General features: G+C 39.4%; 1 protein-coding gene across 2 annotated transcripts in view; it reads left to right on the top strand.

The window, feature by feature from the left end:
* LOC105196166 (ankyrin repeat domain-containing protein SOWAHB) overlaps positions 1–22,112 on the top strand; it is a 278,892-nt gene that overhangs the window by 216,649 nt on the left and 40,131 nt on the right. For both annotated transcript variants that reach the window (XR_850740.3, XM_011161939.3), the window contains one exon: positions 15,396–15,408. Coding sequence is in view for 1 of the 2 variants with exons in the window: in XM_011161939.3 (XP_011160241.1) it covers positions 15,396–15,408 (13 nt within the window). In the remaining variant the exon portion in view is untranslated. The remainder of the gene's footprint in view (positions 1–15,395; positions 15,409–22,112) is intronic.

Genomic DNA, 22,112 nt, shown 5'->3' with positions numbered 1-22,112 from the left:
CGAGAAGCCGATGCGCGTGCTTACGTAAGAGAATCTCAGCGACGCAAGAAAAGGTTTCGACCGCGTCCAGCTCGTCGTGTCCTCCCTTCCTCTTTCTCTCTTTCGCGCTCTCCGTCTCTCTCTCTCTCTCTCTCTCTCTCTCTTTCTCTCTCTTGCCATCCCGCTTATCGGAATGAGGTATATATACGCTGCACCTGTCGGTGCAATCTGGACTCGACAAAGAGCTGGATATCGTGATCGCCGGTCGCCACTACCGTCGTCGTCGTTGTCGTCGCCGTTGCGTTCGGCGATGCTCCCGGTAGCTAGCGGAGCATTGGGCAAGCTCGGTTGCAACTATAATTTGAAATAATTTATAAATCCTATTCAATTCAAATTAAGGCTCCACTCTGTCGGATGAATAAAAGATGCGCCATACCGCTCGCTCGCTCGCTCGCTCGTTCGTTCGTTCGCTCGTGCCCGTTTGCGCTCGACGAGAGAGGAAGATGGAGCGCAGCAGAGCGGAGCGGGCGCAAGCGCAATAATGCGCGTGTATGCGGGCAAATGGTGTCCCATTATGCTCGCACGCGGTGAATTACGCCATCGGGACGGATTGCCTCGAATTCTTGTGCAGATTATGATCGATTCGCAACATTCGCCAATCTGTCGACTAATCAAATCTGAGACACGAACGTCTTTGCAAATCGTCTTTGCAGATTGAGAATTATTTAATTAAACGGACATTTACACTTAGACTTGGGTCAAGACGAGATGTAACTTTTGTAATGAATTTTTTCTAAAGAATCATTTTATATTATTTTTAAATTTTAATTTTAATGAGAACATTTTGATCTTTACAATGGAATAAACGAAACGCTTCTATCTCTTTCTGTTTTTCCCAGAAACTTTCGTTTTGTTTCTATTTACACTAATTGTAAGAGAAACATTTTTTTAACAATTCTCTTCAAACCATTGTATTTTAATGCATGCATTTATTTGTTTAAGTAAAGATATTTATTTTTAAGTAAATAAACGTTTTACATGAAGTATATAATTTTGTATTTTTACATTTTTTACATTTAAATAATGATTTTATAAATAATAAACTAATAATATTATTGAACTTAATTAAATTGTTTTCTTAGATTAAAAAATCTGATTATCTTGAATATAAAAATAGTCTAACAGTAAATATTTTTAGAACTTCAAGAAAAAACTATATTGAATAAAAATTATTTTTTTTAATTTTATTTACGTTTTTTTATTTTATTTATGTAAATATTTCAATTTAAAAAATTTATCTTACAAGTAAATAAGCTTTGGGATCCATAAAATATTTTTTCTTTCAGTGTTGCCGTATGTATAATATATTCTCCCTTGAGGTATCTCTTAAAACAAATTATCGACACATTTTTATTAAAACATATCTTCTACCAGTTTTATATAGAATTCCAAATTTTTTTACAAAATTAAAATAGGCATAAAAATGAAAAGCTATTTCATGCTAATAACAAAAAAAAACTTTATTTAAAAGAAATTTTGTTTCGTTAACATGAAATGTCTCTGCCTTTTTCATTTTTGTGTGAACTTTAATTGTATAAAGGAATATGAAATTTCTTGAAGCAAAATCAAAGACACTTTCAATATATAAAATGTCGTTGTTTTATGACATTCTTAATAGAATATATTAAGTTTTATGCATCTTTCGTAAATTCTATTTGAGATGAAAATAACTATCAATTAGAGACTAACGAAAAATCATTTTTGCGAGCGTTTCTAGCGCGAAAATTCGTGGATTAAATCACGGGCATCGCTGTCTCGCTCGGGCCTTGCCCTCCGGGGCTTTGCCGTCATATTTTATCACGAAAAATCCGACGGCTGGTGCGAGCTGTCCCTTTTCCCGTTGTTATCCGGTGGCGCCAAGAGCCACGGAGGAACGGGGGGACAGTCGCAGGGCATTATAAAGCATTACAACGAGCGCTGTTAACGCGCCGTGTCCAATCCGCGCGCGACTCTCGAAAATAAAATACAAAATGACGCGACAACGCTTCGGCGAGGCTCTCTGTCAAATCCATCGGCGGCATTCCGAATCTATCTGCGCTTGTACTCTTTCTCCCCCTCTTTCGTCTCGACACTCACATTGGTACGGTTTTCCCTCTTGGTTCTCGTACCGCTAGCGCAAAGCAATCGCTCGATGTCACTTTATCACCTTTATCGTTCAATTTATCACCGGATAAGATTAATGATTTCTAGATTTACGCCAACTTACGTAACAATTTAATTTTTAGCATAATTAAAAATTATAAATATTGTAATCTTACTGCAAATGAAGATTTTTTGTAATGCATCTCTAGACAAATTATCTTTTTCACTCATGAGAAAAAGATAATTATCATACATTGCTTCTCGATCGTACGATCAGAAATAATGTTTCGTAACTTCGCTAATCGCTCAATCACGCTACAACGTATAATAGCTGCGGCGCGTATTATTTTACAACGTATTATTTTATGGAAGTAATAAGGTTCACGACAATTCGATAACTCAATTTTCTCCCGAGGTAATCCTGTTATTTCAAGCCCTCGCCCGTGAAAGAAATTGCCACATGCGCAATGTCCGTTCCCGAGCGACCGAAGAAAAGCCGACAAGCCAAACCGGCAATTAGCTCGAGGATAAACGCGCGGGACGCGTTAGCACGCGTGCGCGCGATTTTTCTCTCGCGCGTTTGCAACGTTGGTTTTAAACGTTGGGAGAGAAGCTCCTGGGAGGGGCGGGGGTGCGACGGGACGGGGGATGACTAAAATCAATTTGTTCGTATCCGCGATGAACCGTCGCTACGCGGAGATTGCGTTTTCACCCCGGGACACGAGGAACGTCGGCGATTTTCAATTCGTCTCTTTCCGCATCGCGCCGTCCCACTAGCAGCAGCTACGTCGCGCGCACGCACGTAACGGATATACGTTCGCGGGCTTCTTGTTTCCCGTCTCATCGTGTGCGCTCGCGCGCGCGGACGACCCGCTCGAATTGCAAATCAAATAGAATGCGCCCCGCTGCAACGGCGGTTACATTGCGCGGACGACGTTCGCGCTGGATATATTCGCTCCGCTCTGATATACGCTCGCTCTCTCGCCCTTTTCTTTCGTCGTAGATAGATAGAGAGAGAGAGAAAGAAAGAGCGAGAGAGAGAGAGAAATCTTTATCCCTCCTTAGGAGGAACAAGAACGGGATTGTACGCGTCGACATATATCAACTGCGAGTAATAAAACCGAGAGAGAAGCCTCTCAAATTTAATATCTTCTTAAGCAGATCTCCCGTACGTCTCTATTTCTTCTGCGTGTAGTATTGGCTGATCTCTATAGTATCTATGTAATGTCTTGATAGATCATCGAAGTTTATAATATTAGAGGAAGCGACCCCTAATAATCTACCGCAGCGTCTTTCGAGCTACTTGACAAGACCTAATCACATCCGACGCGATGAATTTCATCAGTCACTCATCTCTTTTTTTTCCTCGCCATTGAGATCCGCGCGCAGAAGTTTTCGCGGGCAGGCAAAAAATAGCCGTCCCGCGGCAGTGGTGTTTCACGAGACCGGAGTTCGTTCCCATGAAAGCGGCCCGCAGCCCAGTCGTGTTGCTCGGCAGAGCCAATCGAGAGTTTATCAAGCGCACTCGGGCGCGCACCGCGGAATATTCGCCGGTCAATTTCGTTTTCCCCCCCTGTTTAATCATGGCCCGGGCCCCCGGTCGGCGAGCAGCGCGGCGGTGGCGTCGGGGGTGGCTCGGCCGTTCGCAGAGCGAGGGGTACGGCGTTGTGCGGCGTGTACGAGGAGGGGTTGCTGGGGGGCGGCGGCAATAGCCCCGCTCGGGCCGTCATTTGTCAGGGGCTGTCGCGCCACGAGCGTGTTTCTGTTCCAGCGGCGCAGATAGCGGCCCATCCATAGGCCGTTCATCTTTATTCCTTTATATATAGAGGCCCTATTCCCCGGCCTCTGTCCCCCCTCGCTCTCTCGCGTCTCCCCGTCCCACCCCACACGCCCTACACGATTCCCTCGAACTCATTTAATTACAACAAACAATTTATTAGGTCCATCCGGGATCCGCCCACGGGTATAAAATGGTGGGGAAGGATAGAAGGAGGGAATAGGTCAGGGGGTGGGCCAGGCGCCACTCGTTCGTTCGCAGAACGCTGGAGGAAAGCAAAATTATTCCGTCAGGGGTTGACTACCGCGCTTCGCCGCCTGTCATTCTGAGCTTCTGGGTCAAACCGTGTCGTAAATTAACAAGCAAAGTGCGGCGACGTAATTTGCTGATGCCGCGGTGACCTATGATACACTTCTCTATCCTATTCTATTCTATAAAGTTCATTCTAATTCCTTCCCTGCTTAACGGTACATTTTTCTCGATAGATCAAGAGAACGTGGGAAAACGAAAAATAAGAGAAACACGCAGCGTTTAAGGGAAACTCATTTCAGACGGTTTTATCGAAACTGTGATACGTGTTGATTAGAGAGATGCGAGGGTATGACGCCATATCTCAGACGAGAGCGTGAGATTCGGAAACAAAAGTAGTCTCTCACCGATCTCGGGCGGATCGGTTACACCAGAAACCCAGTCCGCTTAGAAAGTGAAGAGCCGATAGGGATCGGAGCACCATTGTAACGAACCATCGGCGTAATTGAAGCCGCAATTACACCTTCTGCCGGCGACTTGTTCATCCGTTTTTACCCACATAAAATCAAAATAGAATTCTAATAATAAAGAAACGTGCGTTCGCATACCGCAATGGCTAATGCAATTCCGTGGAAAGTCACGTGGAGTTTTCCACTATTGCGTTTCCTCCGAGAAAGCGAGATCTGACCTTCGAGTAAAAATCGCGAGTACCTGCATCGAATCTACAATAGTTATAAAGATATTTCCTAAAAAATGAAAAAAATAAAAAAAAACTTACACATAGGTCCGAACCCTCTTGAATTTTCCCCTTACTAATAAAAGTATCGTTGAGAAAAATTGACTTACTCTTTAAATCTGAATCAATGGATAATCACTGATTATCAGTGTATAATTCTGATCATCAGTGCCAAGTATGCAACTGGTAATTGGTGATTATCTGAATTGAAAAATCAATGAATTTATCGTCTCGTGTATTTACTAATGACTATTGCGCATTTATTAGTATTTACGAATGTATTTATTAATACACTGATAAGAACTTTTCAATGATTAGCAGTAACTTTTCATTGGTTTTTAGGTTAAATTAATTAGTGGCAAGTATGCAACTGGTAATTAGTGATTATCTAAACTAAAAATTTAATAAATTTATCATTTCGTGTATTTATTAATGACTATTGCGTATTTATTAGTATTTACGAGTGTATTTATTAATACACTGATAAAAACTTTATTGATTATCAGTAACTTTTCATTGATCTTTAAGTTAAAGTAATCATTGATTTAATCAGTGATTATTCACTAATTCAGATTTAGAAAATAGCGAGGTGAAAGTAGAGATTTCGCCTGTTAACATAACATTAGGAAAATTGTTGTACAATTTTTTTTCACGAAATTATGAGAGTTTAAAACTCGACATATCTAGACTTGTGTGTAATTTTTTTTTGTCACATAGCGAATTTGATTAAACGCACTAATGTATACGTAAAGACATGTAACAATCGACGTAAAGGTATGTGTCTAACATAAATACATAAACGCGTTAAACCGCGAATATACTTCTTCAATATATACTTTATCGTGTTGTTTGGTGAAATATCTATTTTATCACTCGCGATATTTGCACATACCTAGATTAGATCAGTGTACAACGGATTTAATATACGTACATCAGTGCGGTCCAATCAAAATTCGTTTTAAAAGTGTACGAGCAATTTTTATTTATACCCTTGTATGTTTACATCCACAATTGATAATCGTCGTGATGAACGACCGTCTTCGCGTCTTTGTAACTTTCGCACGATAATTTACCTGGGTGCGGCTTTCTAAGAGCGTGTAGGTGTCCGACTTCGCCTCGATGACCTTTGACCCTTCCCCCTTTCGCAGCCCAACCCCTTCGCCACCCGCAAGGAATACCGGCGCGAAGCGCGTACAAAGAGTTGTCTCGCGCCTCGCTATCTCCAGCACTGTTGATAAGATTTGCCACCCGAAACGCTCGTTCGTCATCCTGTAAACGACTCGCAACGCGGCACGCAGAACCGCTTCTTTATTGCACTGCCTTTCGGGCGCGAACAACGATCTATTATTTCCGAGACCAGGCTCTAATCCGTTTTCTCGACTTCCGCGAACGATTCGTCACATTAGTTTTATTAATGGTCGTCACCGGTTATCTTAATGGCCTCCCACGAACCTGACTTAGCCGCGCGATGCGACGGCGATCCGTCGAAAGAAGCAGACCTATCACGATGGCTGCTTATGTTTGCGATTGTCGGTCGAGATGATCTACTTCACGCTAATGTTCGTTATTTAGCGATAGTAACGTTCGTAGCTTGAATATCGCTCTGTTGGGAATGTTATCAGAATCAGAATCTTTAAACACGAATTGTGCATAGGTTGAATTAATGGTTGCGTCAGCGAGCTGTTAGTAATTATTGCTTGTGATTACACTAGACTTTTAGATCCATCATAAATCTAAAAGAATGTACCAATAGCAGTGAGCGCTTACTCAACTGTTGTGTTCGCTAAACGCAACTAATTTTATTTTAGATATTGTACGTATGAACACATACAGTGTGCATTACCATATTCATCTCCTATGGCCCATTAATATGTTCAAATTACGTATAAGAGAGAAAGATATACGTGGAGGCCTGTATTCACAGAACGCGCTTATAAAGATGTCAGCGCGCTTTTTTATCCTTGTTTTATGTCTAATGAACGATAAAGTGATAAAAAAGCGCTAACATCTTTGTAAGCGCGTTCCGAATATGTCCTCTGTGCGCATGTGTCAACGTCGCAGAGACTGTATCTTACTATAGAAATACAGTTTGTACCAGCTGTCACACTCACAAAAAAGATTTCTAGATTTAAAGCTGTTACTCTTCTAAATATGTATCATAAAATAAGATTGGTGTAGGGACAACCATAATTATTGTTGGGAGAATACTTCATTTTTTTAATTTTTAAATTTAATTTTTTATATGATTTCCTTATTTTTTTCAGACAGATTTGAATTGGTCGATTTGTGGTATATCTCATAATATTTTTGATTTAACACTAAATTGATCTAAAGAAAATTTTAAGAATTTTTTTCAAATGAAATATCACGAAAGTCTACAAGAGAGTTGCTTTTGTAAATAAAAAATAAGAAATAAACGCTTGTTCGCACGGTCCTCCGATGGTGTTTCAAAAGGTGGTATTTCATATAGCGAAGCGATTAATCATTGTTATAACATTGAGCAAATTTTTATTTTAAATTTATGTAAGATATAAATTTTTATTTATGTAAAATTACATAAATTGAAATTTATACGTGTTACTCTTGTCTCAAGACAAGATAAAATAGATTTTAGATACTTATTTAAAATACAAAATAAAAAGTATGTATTTTAAATAAGAATTTTAAATACACAGTAGGTAATCTTTATTCGAATTTATTTGAATATGTGTTAAATATTTTCACGTATTTAGCTGTAACTTATACATGTATGAGGCTCTTCAATAAAATTTTTTATTGGCTTTAATTAAAACCAGCCTCTCAAAATTGGCGTCCTTCATGCTCCTTTGGTTTGATCTGATAAGACCATAGGAAAATAATATTTCCACCGGTGTAGACTAAAGGTAAAGGCGTGTAAAACTTAATAAACATCTCTATAGTTGGATAGCGATTCAAACATTGAATAGTTATATTTTGAAAGTATTGTATATATTTTAGTTACGCAGCGTTTGTATTCATTAGAACTTTATTATTTTCAGCAGTAAAAACTTCTTTAAAATATTTAGAATTAAATATTATTTTTCTCTTTTCTATTTCAAATTGGAAATAAGAAATGGGTCATAAGAAGTTATTTAAACTAATAAATAGACACCTTGTCTTTGCTTTATTTTTATACTGCATAAGATTGTAATAATATTAAATACGTCAAGAATATTTTTAGTCTTGTTATTAAAAATCTTTTCTCAGAAAGCATAATAGGCATGACACATTTTTAAAATAGAGGCATGACATTAAATATAGTTGTACAGAAATAAAAGTTTAAAAATATCATTTATACATTGTGTTCTACGTTATTATAAGAAAACAGTTTTTCATCGTTCATAAATAAATATATACTATAGATGTTAATAAAATTTAATTAAAATTTGCTCTTTCCAACGTTCAAAAATATACATATATATTATATATTTATCTTATTCTAAATGCAAAAATTTTGAGAGATTTCAAGCAATGCAAACAAATCTCAATTTTTCATTACGATAGCTGGTACAAATTATGGAAAACATGAATATACTTTTCTCTCTCACATGCAACTTAAACACATTTTGGGCACACTAAACACACTTCCATGTACCTACATGTTCTAAGAATTTCACTCTCTTGCCCAATATTTTCTGAAGCTAACAGATTCTTTACTTTTTTACATTTGTAAAACGAGGAATAGCCTCCGGGCTATAGGTGGTTACTTTTCTCTATTTATACCAGCTACGCCTGCGCAATCGCGATCGTAGACTCGCGAAGGTGACGCTTACGACGATATCTTACGTCGTGACGACATACATTCTCCACCGAAATATTACGCATCTGCTTGCCTGCGCGATGGCTGTCGGTAGAACGCGGCTCGTACTCCGTTTCATATATGAGAAAGGGATCTCTTCTTGCCGGAGGGGCCCGACCGACGATTTAGCCGAGGATGGTTTAGCCACGGCGATGTCTTGCCAAAGGATGAAGGCGGAAGCGCCGAAAGAGGGACGATTTCGCGCCATCGAGAAGGTCGTAAAGATCTTCCACCTTCGCTCTTGCGAGCCACTTCCCTCGCTCGCACGTCATAAACCACACCTCTACGAGTCTCTCTTCTACGCGTTCGAATACGATCTGATATTATTATCGCCGTCCCGTTGTATTATATAATATATGGCCTTTTATACACGCCATAGACACTTTTCTCCCGGAAAATTGGTAGACGTGAAGTTGAAAGAAAAAAAAAGTAAAAATTGCCGCTCGTTCTCAAGTCATCGTACTCGAAAGTAAAGAGATAATCGAGAGATACTTTTTTGTTTAAATGCGATCCAATAAGAGTATCGCCTCGAGTTGTTATTTTACAGCGACAAGCTTGTCAAGGAGAGAGCGAATAAATCGCCTCTGCACCAAGTTAGGAAAGATTTCTTTTAATAATTCAGGATGTAATTAAAGATCGTGTGTAAAGATAAAATAAATTTACGAGAAAAATAATACTTTGCGGTGATTCGTGAAATCAATAATTATATCGAGTACTAAAATAAGCGGGAAAACAAGCTTGACGAAGAGTAAGTCATTTGTATCGCGCGTTGACTTGCACATTTTCAGACACAACGTCGCGCAATTTCATTTCATCAAGATAGCCCTCGCCGACGCAAACAAAGTGCTTCCAACACGAAGTAATTAATTACAGTGATCTGATTGCACGCGATTAATCCTGCCGACTTTCGAGCGGATCATTAATTAAGGGTGAATGAATGTCCCGGGGTATGTAGGCACTACCGAGGACACGCTCATTTATTTGGAATAATTTAGTTTAAATGAGTAAACCGTCAGTACATGTGTGTGTGTGTGTGTATGTGTGTGTGTGTGTATGTGCGTGTGCGTGTCCGCGTGTGCGCGCACCCAAAGTTCACGGTCGATATCGCGGCCGGACATTCGATTTGCATTCGAGATATGATCGATCGTTCTATTCATCCGCCGAGCAATTATTACTTAGCGATATTTATGCTCAATTTACATTTATTATTTTTTCACGATTACGATACATGGCCACTCATTCATCAGGAGTAGAGCGTTTAATTGCCTCTGGTAGCACCTGTCGCGACTCGAAACAGTTTCAAGAGCCTAGAACTGGAGCTCCACGACAAAATGGATAGTGTATTTTTATTCACCGAGCTTGTCGGCTGCCTTTCTCTCTCTCTCTCTTTCTCTTTCTTCTTTGGACAAATATCTGTACTCTGTACGTAAACTGCGGCGGAATGTAATTATTATTCGGTACAACGCGGGTAGGTTTTCCTTGGTCTCGTAACTCTCGGTGCTTGCACGCAACGGCGAGCTGTGCTTTTTATTTATACAGCTCATTGTGCCTCTCTTCCACGATGTTACACGGCTTTTCTCGCTGGGTTTCTTCTCCACCGCATCTACGACTCTTTCCACTTTCGTGAATCCAATTACTTCGTGCTTCTTGTGGATGAGCGCGACGGAGACATCGGGAGGCTTACGCCCCTCTTGCTTGCGTTGCATTGCGCTGCATCGCTTCCACCTCTGCCTTCTCCTCCTCCACTCTTTCTTCCGGTTTGCGTTCATATTCACGAACTTTGCAGGCGAGGTAAAGCGTCGCTTAAAATGCAACAGCGCTAGGCGAATGTTTTAATTTGTTTGCGCCGCCGTTGAGCTAAGCCGCGTAACCGCCGCACTCTGTTGCGCGTAAAAAGCTCGCGCGCGATCCACCACCCAATCCCTTCGAGAAGAGAATTTCTACTTTGTTATTTAATTATACGATCACGACTTCCGGTGTATTCACATTTTGATTATAAAAAAACAGGAGGAAAAAGGGACGCGCTCTCTCTCTCTCTCTTTTCGAGCGCTCTCGCGCGGAGCGCTCTCGCGCGTGATTTCGCCGTTCCCCACACCTGGCAACCTTTGTCCGTAAGATCAAGCGGTTTAATAACATGATTCAAGGAGCGGCAGCGATCGGTACATTAAGGTCAGGTGGGTCGAGGTATATAAAGATAATAGCTCGCCACCGACCGACCGACCGACCGATCGACGATAGATTTTGATAGATTGTAAGACGGCGAAAAGTAAAGCTTGCAAATTGCAATGGGCGCGCGATTAATTCGATTGGGAAATATAAAGAGCATTTGACTAAATTATTAAATTTATACAGTTAATAAATTAATGGCTGAACGTACTGCCTATCGGATTGTCTACACGCAAGGGAAAGATTGGTTAACGAAGTTGAAGTCTAGTCATGGCATTTATGATGTGTCCTTAAAATAGGGATAATGCTGTTATTGTCCCGAAGCTTTTTAGTTATTAAAATGTAGTAGCTACTACAAAAGAAGTCATTGCTAAAAAGTTAAATATTCTTTGAAATTAAATATTCCATTAAAATTTTTTAAATTAAATACATCCACTTGGATTAAAACGGAAAGATTTGTCAATGGGATTACAAAGATAGTATCACTTGGATTTTGTTTTAAAAAAATTAAAAATACCATCACACTTGGGTTTTATTTAAAAAAAAATAAAGGTATTATAATTTGGATTTTATCAAAGTAATACCATTAGTTTTTTTAAGAATTAAAGTCTTGTGGTCATTTAGGTAGAAATAGAAAAACTCTTGAATGGAAATACAAAGATAGATACTACTACCGTTTGCATTTTATTTGTTAAAAGTAGTATAACAATCTGCAGTCTTAATTAAACAACTGTTTTTATATAAATAACCAAAGTTTGTCAAATGTAACTAAGTTTTTGGTACTAGTAACTACAAAATTCATTTAGTGACTATTTAACTGTTTGATTAATATTTCTCTCGGTGTACAAAGTGTAATATTACTTGAATTTTGTAGAACAAATAAAGATTTGAAGCGCGTTTACACACATACACACTTTGCGCCTTTTTTTACCTTTTTTTGAAGTTTTTAACTTTTTTATACTGATTTTGTATTTTTTTGAAAATTAATTTTGTACTAATCAAAAATATATGTGGCAGCGTCCCCTAAATAATTAAAATTTGAATGCACGTTTTATGCGTCAAATATTGAGGAACAGCTGCTAATGTCTTTGCTACTCGTTAAAGCACGTTTTTAATTTTATAGTTAATAAGGTCGTATTTCACAGCAAATGTTAATCTTTAATAACCAACTTTTAGCAACGAGAAAAAAAGCTACTGACGTTAACTCATATTTCTAAATCATTTCTTTCCGTGTAGATCTCAAGACAGATCAGTCGAAATATTCCCAGCAAATTTCAGAAGTTAAAACCGTTCGTTAAAAAATCGCAAACTTTTTTATCGAGAAAACGGTTTTAATAATGGTATGACATTCCACCGCGGGGATCTGTCCACCGCGAAGGGTTGCACGCCGCAGTGCAGCGTGGCGATGCCATAATGACGAGATCTAAGGCGCGCATTGCGGCGATCGCCGATCGGCTCCGTCTCGCACACACTTCGCGGCGGGGTCAGTCGGGTCGCGGCGCGTAAAAATAATAATCAATCGAACGACCGGTAAGTGAGAGCTCGGCAATTACGCGGTGGCGGCGGTGCCCTGTGCTGCGGTTTACCCCGGCCCCCGACCGCAGCAGGCGAGCCGAGGACGAAGAGCGGAGAGAACTTCCTTCTACCGCCTTTAATTCGCCTCCATCTCCACCCCCCTCACCCCCGTCATCTCCTCGCGTGCGCTATCATAACGTAACAACGCGAGACTCCCTCGCTTTATTATTAAAAGTTAAAATTCCGGTGGGAGCCGAAGCGATCTTGCGGCGAGCCTCTCTACAGGCATCCTCATCCTCTCGGTTTTCCCTTCCTTCTCTCGTCCTTTTCTCTCATCTCTCTCACTCTGTTTATCTCTCTCTCTCTCTCTCTCTCTCTCTCTCTCTCTTTCACTCTTTCTTCCTCTCTCCTTTCGCTCTTTTCTCGACTCGCTCGATTTACGTTCTTCTGTTCTTTTTTTTTCTGTAAACTCGCACAAACGTTTATTGGCGCGATACTCTGTGTTCATAACGGCCGCTGGTAGCAATCGCGTATAACTGCATGTATATCCTGCGTTCGCGCGCATCATCCCCATAGATAATCGTATTACTATCTATCTTGTAAGCCGCTTCGGGACGTCGAATCGAGATTCGAAACACGCGGCCCTCGTCTTCCGCCTTTTAGCCGCGAACGACGCTCTCGAAAGTTTTCTCGCGGTCTCGGTGGAAACGCGCCGGCGCGTTTCTTCTCACACGTTTATCATAATTCGACACGTACAGCACATGTTGTCTCGAATTAAGGGGGATTAGAGAATTACACAGGCCATCGAGTTTTAATTAAATCAAAATTTACCGTTTACCGTCGGACTTTCATTGCCGAGGATTTCACCGAATGTCGGCGATGTGCGGCGAGTGTATCGATATACCGGCGGCTTCGCTTGCGATTCGATGAGTTTTTCTCGCCGGACCGCTTGACAATACTGTTGAAAGGTGGTAAAACTGTCCACCGAAGAGTAAAGGGAGCGGAACGTGAACGGCGTGTGTGCACATGGTGTGAATTACGCGACGCGTCGCGTCGAATTGCCATTTACTCGCAGATTGATTGAAATTTGCGGCACCGACGCTGTGTTTTTTCAAACGAAGCCATTAGCAAAATTTTCTATCGACGAGAAAATATCAGTGCAAGGGATAATGGAAGAAAGGAGAAATTTAAAAGAGAGGACGAAACGTGCGCGTTAAATAAATGATAGGGGTGAGTTGCGTATACGTATCACGTAACAAAAAAATTGTTTTTTTTTTTATATTTCTTACATGTACTAATTTGTGTACAAATGAACGTAGGAAATTGTCGTTTGATGTTTTAGGTACTTATTACAACAATGTTTAATTTTTTTATAATAACAAATTAGTTTATTATATCCAAGTTTTTTTGCTGCCAAAAAGGCAATTTAGGCAACCGGTTTTGTAAATCGTATCGAATTTATGAATTAAAATAATTAAAAATATAAAGTAAGGGTATTGAAATAAAATTGGTTTGAATTTATTCTTGCAACTGACATATTTTTGTTCATATTAATTATTAGTTTTACTAATTATTATTTTTATTAGCCTTATATTAATACTTATACATTTTATTAAAACTTGTGATGGTATGATTTATAAAATTTGATAAATTTTATGAAAAGAGATATTGATTTAATCTTTATAATAACTGCAAATACATACGCATATAAAATAAATGTAAAATATTCTACGATAAACCTTCTTTTATGAAAGTATCAAATTTCAGTATAAATTTGCATGATTACATTATTACCAGCTACATAAATTGATCAAAAATTAACATCACTTGTACTTGATTTTTTTAAGTGTTGTTAGCACGCACAAAACAGGATGTAACCTGTTAAATTTTTGTCGGAATCACTCATTTCTCATTATTTTATCTTCATATTGAAATATTGCTTATATTAAGTAAAAATATAAAATATTGAAGAGGACACGACTTAGGATTGATACACAGCAACTCTTCCCTATAAATAATATATATAAATTAATGAACATAATTTTTTTCAATCCTCAGTTATAAACAGTGATGTAACATAATTATCAAAAAGAGAAATAAAATTATGATGAGACAATCCCTTTAGAACAAAAAGTTGACGTTAAACATGTGCAAAAAATTAATTTCTGTTCCGTGACAATGTTGGTGAATATAACTGGACAAAAAGCAAAAGTTCGAAATTCCTCGCATATTTTGATAGAATCTCATTTGCACGGAGAATAAATTGTTCGGGGAATGTCGATCGAAGTGGGATATTTTTGCTCGCGACAGTCTCCGTTTTTTTTTTCCTTACGAACGGGTTAACGACGCGGTAACCCTTTTGCGGACAACCCTTTTGCGGACAACGACGGACGTCGGGGATGATCCGACGGACAGGCAGACGGTTCGCGCGATTACGTATTATGCTAAACATGCGAAAATGGCTTTTTAAATGGAACATCTACATTTATGTAGTCAACGTAGCGTCCACAGCAGCCCCGCGGACGGTCGCCCGGTGGAACGGTAAGAGCGACGGCGAATTAAATGCAATTTTCGTCCCACCGAGGCATGCATAACAAATTGACGAACGTCTTTATACTTAGAAACTGCGTGCGACGTTATGCACGTAGCACGGGGGCAGGACGCTATTTCGTCGCACGGCCGATTTACAATCCGATTATTATGCCTGCATAATGTCGACTGTCCTCTCTTTTTCTCTCCCACCCTCTCCCGTCCTGCGTGTAAGCACGTACTCAACTACGTATAATACGACCGACGAGACTGGTGCGAGCGGAATTTCTAAGCGAATGCAATTTAAAAAGGAGCAATAAAGCGGAAACTGGCTACCGGGAGGAGCAGTGCCGTTGCCGCCGCCGCCGCCGCCGCCGCCGCGTTGCTACGCTCGATCCTTAAAATTGAAAATTAAACGTTTCGTAGCGCACTGTGAATTTTGAGTAGCATGTCTAACCCGTGGCTTCACGCTTTTTCTGTTTCAGGATCCGACTTCCGTGAGTATGGGTCATTAAGTTACCAGCCGAATGCTACAAAGTAATGGGTTCGGGCCGGGAGAGAAAAACCGAACCGATGGTCGGCAATTAATTGCGGAGCGCCGGTTCCTTCGTAGGCACGAAAGCTTGCAGGGCGCATTCACGAGCGGCGAGAAGTTTTACGCGTATCGGTACATGCTTGTAGTTTACATTGCTAATCGTTAAAAAGTATGCCGCGCCGGGGCAAGGCGGAATCTTAAACTGTAACAATAATTCGTGACTCGGAAAAAAACTGCGCGGCAAAATTGCCTCATTCGGTTATTATTAACGGTATACATATTTTTGTTACATACACGCACGTTGGGATCGACATTCAATCTTCCAATATGGACATCGTTGCGAATCACGTGCAGGGCGTAAGTATCTTACGATTTGATTTTTTTTTTAATTCTTACACGGAAAGAATAATTTTGTTAAAGTATCTAAATATTTAGTTGGATACAAATCTGAAATAATTTTATTAGATTATTAAAATAATTATGTAAGACGCTCAAGTTGTTAAAATGGCAAAACTTATTGCTCATTGTGCTTTTAGATCTGCATTCACAACTACATTTTTAGATACTTCAGCAAAATTATTTTTTCCCAAGAGTATATACACAGAAAAATATCAATTCTACTGCTAAGAAAAGCGATTACTCAGTTTTGTTTTTCTTTTAAGTAACAGTTGTCTTTAATTCTTTGCGGGTCTCCCACTTTTTTCCATTTAATTTAATTATTTTGATACATTTTTTTACTTTAAATATAGGTGTTTTGTTTTCGTAGAGTTCCTAGTACATGAACGAATATAAACATAAATAGGCACGTAAATTTCTATTTGTATAATTGCAGTAAACAAAAAAAATTGTGTTTTTGTATGTAAAAAATACATTTTCGAGTAAACTCTGTTATTGATATATTATTGAAACGGCAATTTAAGCACTTATTTAAAATATTTTAAAGTATTTTTCAGAATTATAAAAATTTTTTTAATGTTATTTTTCATTATAAATTAATAATTTTTGAAGAATATGGAAAAATCCATATTTTCTACTATAAATACAAATAATAAATCTCATATCTTTTGTATCTCTTATGTCTCTATTATCTCCTTGTACTGATTTTTATGAAAATTGAAAGTTTTGAACTATTGAACCGCCATCTTGGATTGATCATTTTGAATTTTGAAATTTTGCCTTCTGATTTGTAATCAACGATTCGAGAAGCTCTGGGTCCAAAGTTTTAAAAAAATTGATCTGATACAAAAATTCGTGACACAGAGTTAAAAAAAGAATATTTTCTTAATAATAATCTTAAAATATACTCATCACAAATTTAAAAAATCTCATTATCCTGCACTACAAAAAAAAGTTTGTATTCTATCAAAGAATATTATCAAATAAAAAAAATTTAACATAATCGAATTTTTATTGGAACTTAATATTCTTCATTGAAGTATTTAAATTACTAAGTTACAGAAATATTCAGAAATTTATTCTGAATAAATTTGATACCGATGATAAACTTGGGAAATATTTGAAATAAATAATATTTATTTAATTCAAATAATTTACAGTACGTATTTTTTTCTGTGTGTGCATATAGAAAAATTTGAGGTAAATATCACTTGTTTCAAGTAAATGTTAAGTGTATTTTAAAACTGTTATCAAGAAAATATTTTTTCTTAAAGATAATCGTTATTTAAAAGTGTAAAAGTAATTCGAATAATTGTTTTCTAGAAAGATATTTTCCTGTTTGTCCTCAGTAAATATATTGAAGTCAATGTGATTATCTTCGACATTTATTGACATAAAGCGTTTGAAGTTTGCACTGATTAGCACTTATCCGTAATTATCGCACAAGCACGTTGCATTTGAGAAATTACCTCTATATTTAAGGCCAATTAATATTTTTCTATTTTTAGCGGCAATAATAAACGAGAAACGGTGAAAAATAGTCTAATTAGTCGAAATAATAACATTATTTTTAACACGAAATACAAATTAATTGCAAATTATGCTCTAATTGTGCAAATTGTCGAGTACTTTCCACCTGCTCGTATCGTGCAGCATTCATTGCATGAAAGAAGTTCCAAAATTAAGATACATTTGAAAGAAATGTAGGTGATTTTTATTCTTTGAACATATATATATTTTTTATTGTTTATTATTTTTTTATTGTTATATTTTTATTATTAAACGAGGAATTAAGATATAAAAAGTCTCTCTATAGTGAACATTACTTAGACAATATTATTTGTTGTTACTTTAACATCACAATAACGTCTTTGGCAACATTTGAACGTCAAAATGTTGAGAAACGACATCAGTTTGCTACCTGGTATTGTGACCTTGTCGATGTTTTATGCCGTTTAACACGCGACAATACAGTCGCTCCAATAATTCGGAAGGGGGGAGGGAAAGGGAATTTGCAAACCTCCGAAATGACAGGGCGCATAACTGACGTCTCTATAGCAGTAAAACTGAGACTCTGTGGCATTCGCGTCCCGAGGGGGTCCGCAGACGTCGTCGGAGACATCGAGCGCCGCGGGGGACCATTGTCTCAGGGGAATCTCAAGGGCGAGCTCGCGACGAAGGGCCAACCCCGGTTTGACACGCACGAGGGGGTCGTAGCACCCCGTCGCGCCTCTCACAAAATTAATAACCCGAAATTCGAGTGTTCTTCGGGCCACAGGCACACGGTCGTATGCTTCCGCCATGGGCCCACGACGCGGACGCGGCGATCCGAGCACCGCACACCCACGCGAGATGCATACGTCGAGAAATCGACGGTTAAGTGACTTACAATAAGGCCGGCCGAGATTTACGATGCTATTTGTTATTGGAGCATGTTAGAAAGAGTTGCGCGCAATCTTACGATCTCGCGTCGTGGTCGTATCTATCTCGAGCTCGCTACTAAACGCCCACAGATTTCAATAGTTATAAACGGAATTTATATATATAAAAGCGTTTGAAGAGTCTTTCCCCGAAGAAAGACGCCGCCACGAAATTTATTAGGGGAATTCTCGAAGCTTGACGAAAATTCCATCCCAACAATTTTTGCCGGTCGTTCGGAAATAAACCGAGAAGACGCAGGTATATCGCCGCTCGTCGTCGTCTCGCATACCATGGCGTCTCAAATTTCCACATCGGCCACTGCCTTTTTCGCCGTCGCGTAGGTATATCGCGAGCGGTGCTATAAGCGAGCAATTAAAAGCGTGCAGCGGGGACATTTATGTTCGCACTAACTGCCCGTTAAGACGAGGAACCACCTAACCGTGGAAGGTGTAATTGGCCGGCATGCTGAACCTGCAGCTCGTAAAAGCGCAGCGGGCGCGCCTCGTCGTTGTTCTGCAGTTTTTCCAGCGTGACGTTTTACAAATCGCGCTTTTCGTTGGATCCATCGCTTAACACGGTTCGACTCTGTAGGCGCTCGGCGGCGACCGCTTTTCGATAAGAAAAAAAAAAAGAAAAGAAAAGAGAGACCAATGTTTCGTGAGAACGTACGAGCTCACGGTTCATAAAGTTTAATGCCGGGTAGAAAAACAAGGAACGAATTCGAACGAAAATTCATTTTGAGGTAATTAAAAAATAACTGTTCCACTGTTCGTTAATTATGAGACTCGGCCGGAAAATGGGAAACTAATCATAAGCAAATTTGCAAGTATACAGCACCGGAACACCGCGCGTAGGCGATCCTCGTTCTTAACGTTCTCGTCAAACGCATAATGGGCTGCACGGTTAGATAAGCCACGTGAAGCAAGAACATCTGGACATTAAAAAAAAGAAAAATGACTTGTTATTGCTGCGGTTATTAATACAGATCCACCGGCAGATAGTGTAATTGTGCTACAATGTAGTCAGCAAGTATAATTTTAATTGCGATAAACCGTCATTACGGCAGCCTTGTTCCCTCTACGAGCTACTCACTCGTCTTTGTATGTATGATAAAGAAAAACTAGGATCTAATACGCCGTGTCAAGATAAAATGTTTCCATTTGTTCTGACAGGCCGATATGAATAACAAGAGGAAGAAAATCACTTTCGGTCTTACGAACATACGTGATTAGTTGCACGATCATTCGTTTTTCCACGCAGGACTTGAAATATATCGTTTTATTAATGCGATGTTTATCTCGTTGTATTGTAAGAAAAAAATTCCCTTTTTTTTACTATAAAAGTGTTATGTTTCTTTTACGATCGCGATCTCAGTGCCGGACGTAACAATGTTATTAGCATAGATCTAACATAGGGATAGTGTAATTGCGCTACAATGTAACCGGTCAGCCAGTCGTAATACAACGGAGTGCTTTAGAATTACGCACTTTGCACTCTACGCGCGAAGGAGAGACGCATGGCGGAGTTGTCTCGACAGAGCGCGCGCAGCATTATATTTTTTTTTTATTAGCAGGCACGCCGCTCGCGTTACGCTATCGTTCACTCGTACGAAGACACGCATTCCCGGCGATCCACATTTCTCTCTTTTTCTCTCCCTCTCTCTGTCTCTATCTCTCTCTCGAGGTTCGATTAAAATGCCAGACGCCGGTAGCAGAAAGAGATTCGCCGTGATACGCGATATTGTTACGCGTGTACACGTTGTAACTGTCCGGATCCGTGACGGAGTCACGCGATATGCATTATGCACGCACGTAACGCCGCGCGGAGCGGCAGTGCAGACGCGTTTCCGCCGTCAGTCCCACGATGCAGCGCTCAGCTCGGTGGACGACGACTCTCGCTCGCATTGTGAGAAACGAGTCATTGACGTGCGCGCCGTATGCGTTTTCGCGTTGGTACGACGGTACGCGGAAAAAAAAGCGAGGTGAAGAGGCGCAGGCTCGATCTCCCGCGAGAGTCCTATACATTATTAATACCACGGGGGAAAACCTGGGTTAAATGGCGCGAGCACAATGACGGCGCGTTAATTACACACATCGCCGCGTCATTATTTTCGACGGCACACCGGCAGCGCAATTTAGCGCGCGTATCTTACATAAATGCAATTACTATCACGAAACTCGACGTTCGCGCGATGTACTCGCGTATCGAAGCTACCGCGCGACGAGCTGTTGCGTTTAGCTCCGAAAATCCATTCCACGCGTGACATAACAAACGTATACGCAACGCTCATATACGAAACTTCTTCGCGAGAACATTATATTCGAATAGAAAGCGTCGCGTATACGCGAATTTAAAATACGCTTGTAAATCTTTAATTTAATGCTCGTAAAAGAAAAAAAAATTGGGAAATGTTTGAAACTGTACTTTTGCACGGAGGAGAGAAATCTGGTGGCCTTATCTCCGAGATATCCCGCAGCGGTGAGAAAATTCGTCTCGATAATTCCTAAGTTTCTTCTCGCGCCGCTATGATCCCCCTTTCGCGCCTGACGTCGTTGTTCGCAGGTGGTGAAAAGTAATCGTGAGACAAATCCGCTTTCCCTCTCGCTCGCAATGAATTTAACATATATTTTCCACTTCTTCCCCGGTATTGTCCGCGGGCGTAATGAAGGGACGCGCGCGATAAGAAGAGCCGGTGAGCGTTGCTCCCGGAGCGACTTTCACCGCGCGCGATCTCGTCAGCCACCTGTCGCGGCGAGCCGACGCGGCGGCGGTCGGTCGCGAAAAAATGTCGCGACTCGAGACATCGCGATTCGCGATGCACCCTTCCGCAAGGGGCCCCCGATGCCGATCGCGGCGGCGGTTCATTTACGACAGCTGCATTATCCCTATGCGACGCACCATTACTTTTATTAGCATAATGACAGGCGAACAACTCAATTTGCATGGAAAATCACACAGGTCCTGTAACGAAGCTCGTCCGCGGATCCGTAATAGTCGTCCTATCGGCGTACGTGGATACGTATTATATTTCGTATATTATATAATGTGTATCGTGTAGTATAGCAGAGACTCGGGCTAGTTGATCAACTTTTCGATTTCGATACTTGCAGACAAAACAGATTTTTATGGAAACGGAAATTTTATGTTAAATACATTAGATTATCTAATAATTTTAATACAGAAAGAAGTTATGTTTAAATTGATGAAATCGTTTCGTTAACTTGGTTTTTTAAGTTGAAGTGAAAATATCTTTGAGGGAAATGAAAATTTATTTGATTTCAAGAAATGCAATTTGTCTTTTTTTTTGCACAAATTATTTGTTTAATTTAAACAATTTTTTAATTAAAAAAAGATACTGACAGAAATGTAAGAAATAATTTATTATTAAGTTGTCCCGGTTAAAATTACATTTCTTTCTTTTAAAAAAGATTTGCGTTGCAAAACTAAACTATTTCTCTGATTCTAATAAAAGGAACAACCAAAATGTTTCTTCAAATTAAAGAAACTCTTCTTTAACCGTACAACAATGCACAAATTTCTTTGATTCGAACAAATATTTTTTGATTCAAAGAAATTTTTCTCTGGTTAAATAAAAATTAATAATATAAAAAAAAATTAACGTTTTTCTAACTCATTTCTTATAAGTCATATAGTTTCGGGAAAAATGTAAAACTAAAAATTTTTAAATTCACAAAATTGTCTGTCTGCGCCATTCTTGTTATTTTTGCGAGAATTATAGAGAGTGTGACACTAATTACACACATATTACTTGAATGCGCATATTAAGTTGAATTAAAGTCATTTGTTTGAATTAAACAAATAATTTATTTACCAGCCTTTAAAAAAGGCT

Source organism: Solenopsis invicta, chromosome 9, assembly GCF_016802725.1.
Source record: "Solenopsis invicta isolate M01_SB chromosome 9, UNIL_Sinv_3.0, whole genome shotgun sequence".
Taxonomy (NCBI): Eukaryota; Metazoa; Arthropoda; class Insecta; order Hymenoptera; family Formicidae; genus Solenopsis; species Solenopsis invicta.
Note: the sequence above shows the minus strand (reverse complement) of the source record. Positions and strands in the feature narration are given on the sequence as shown.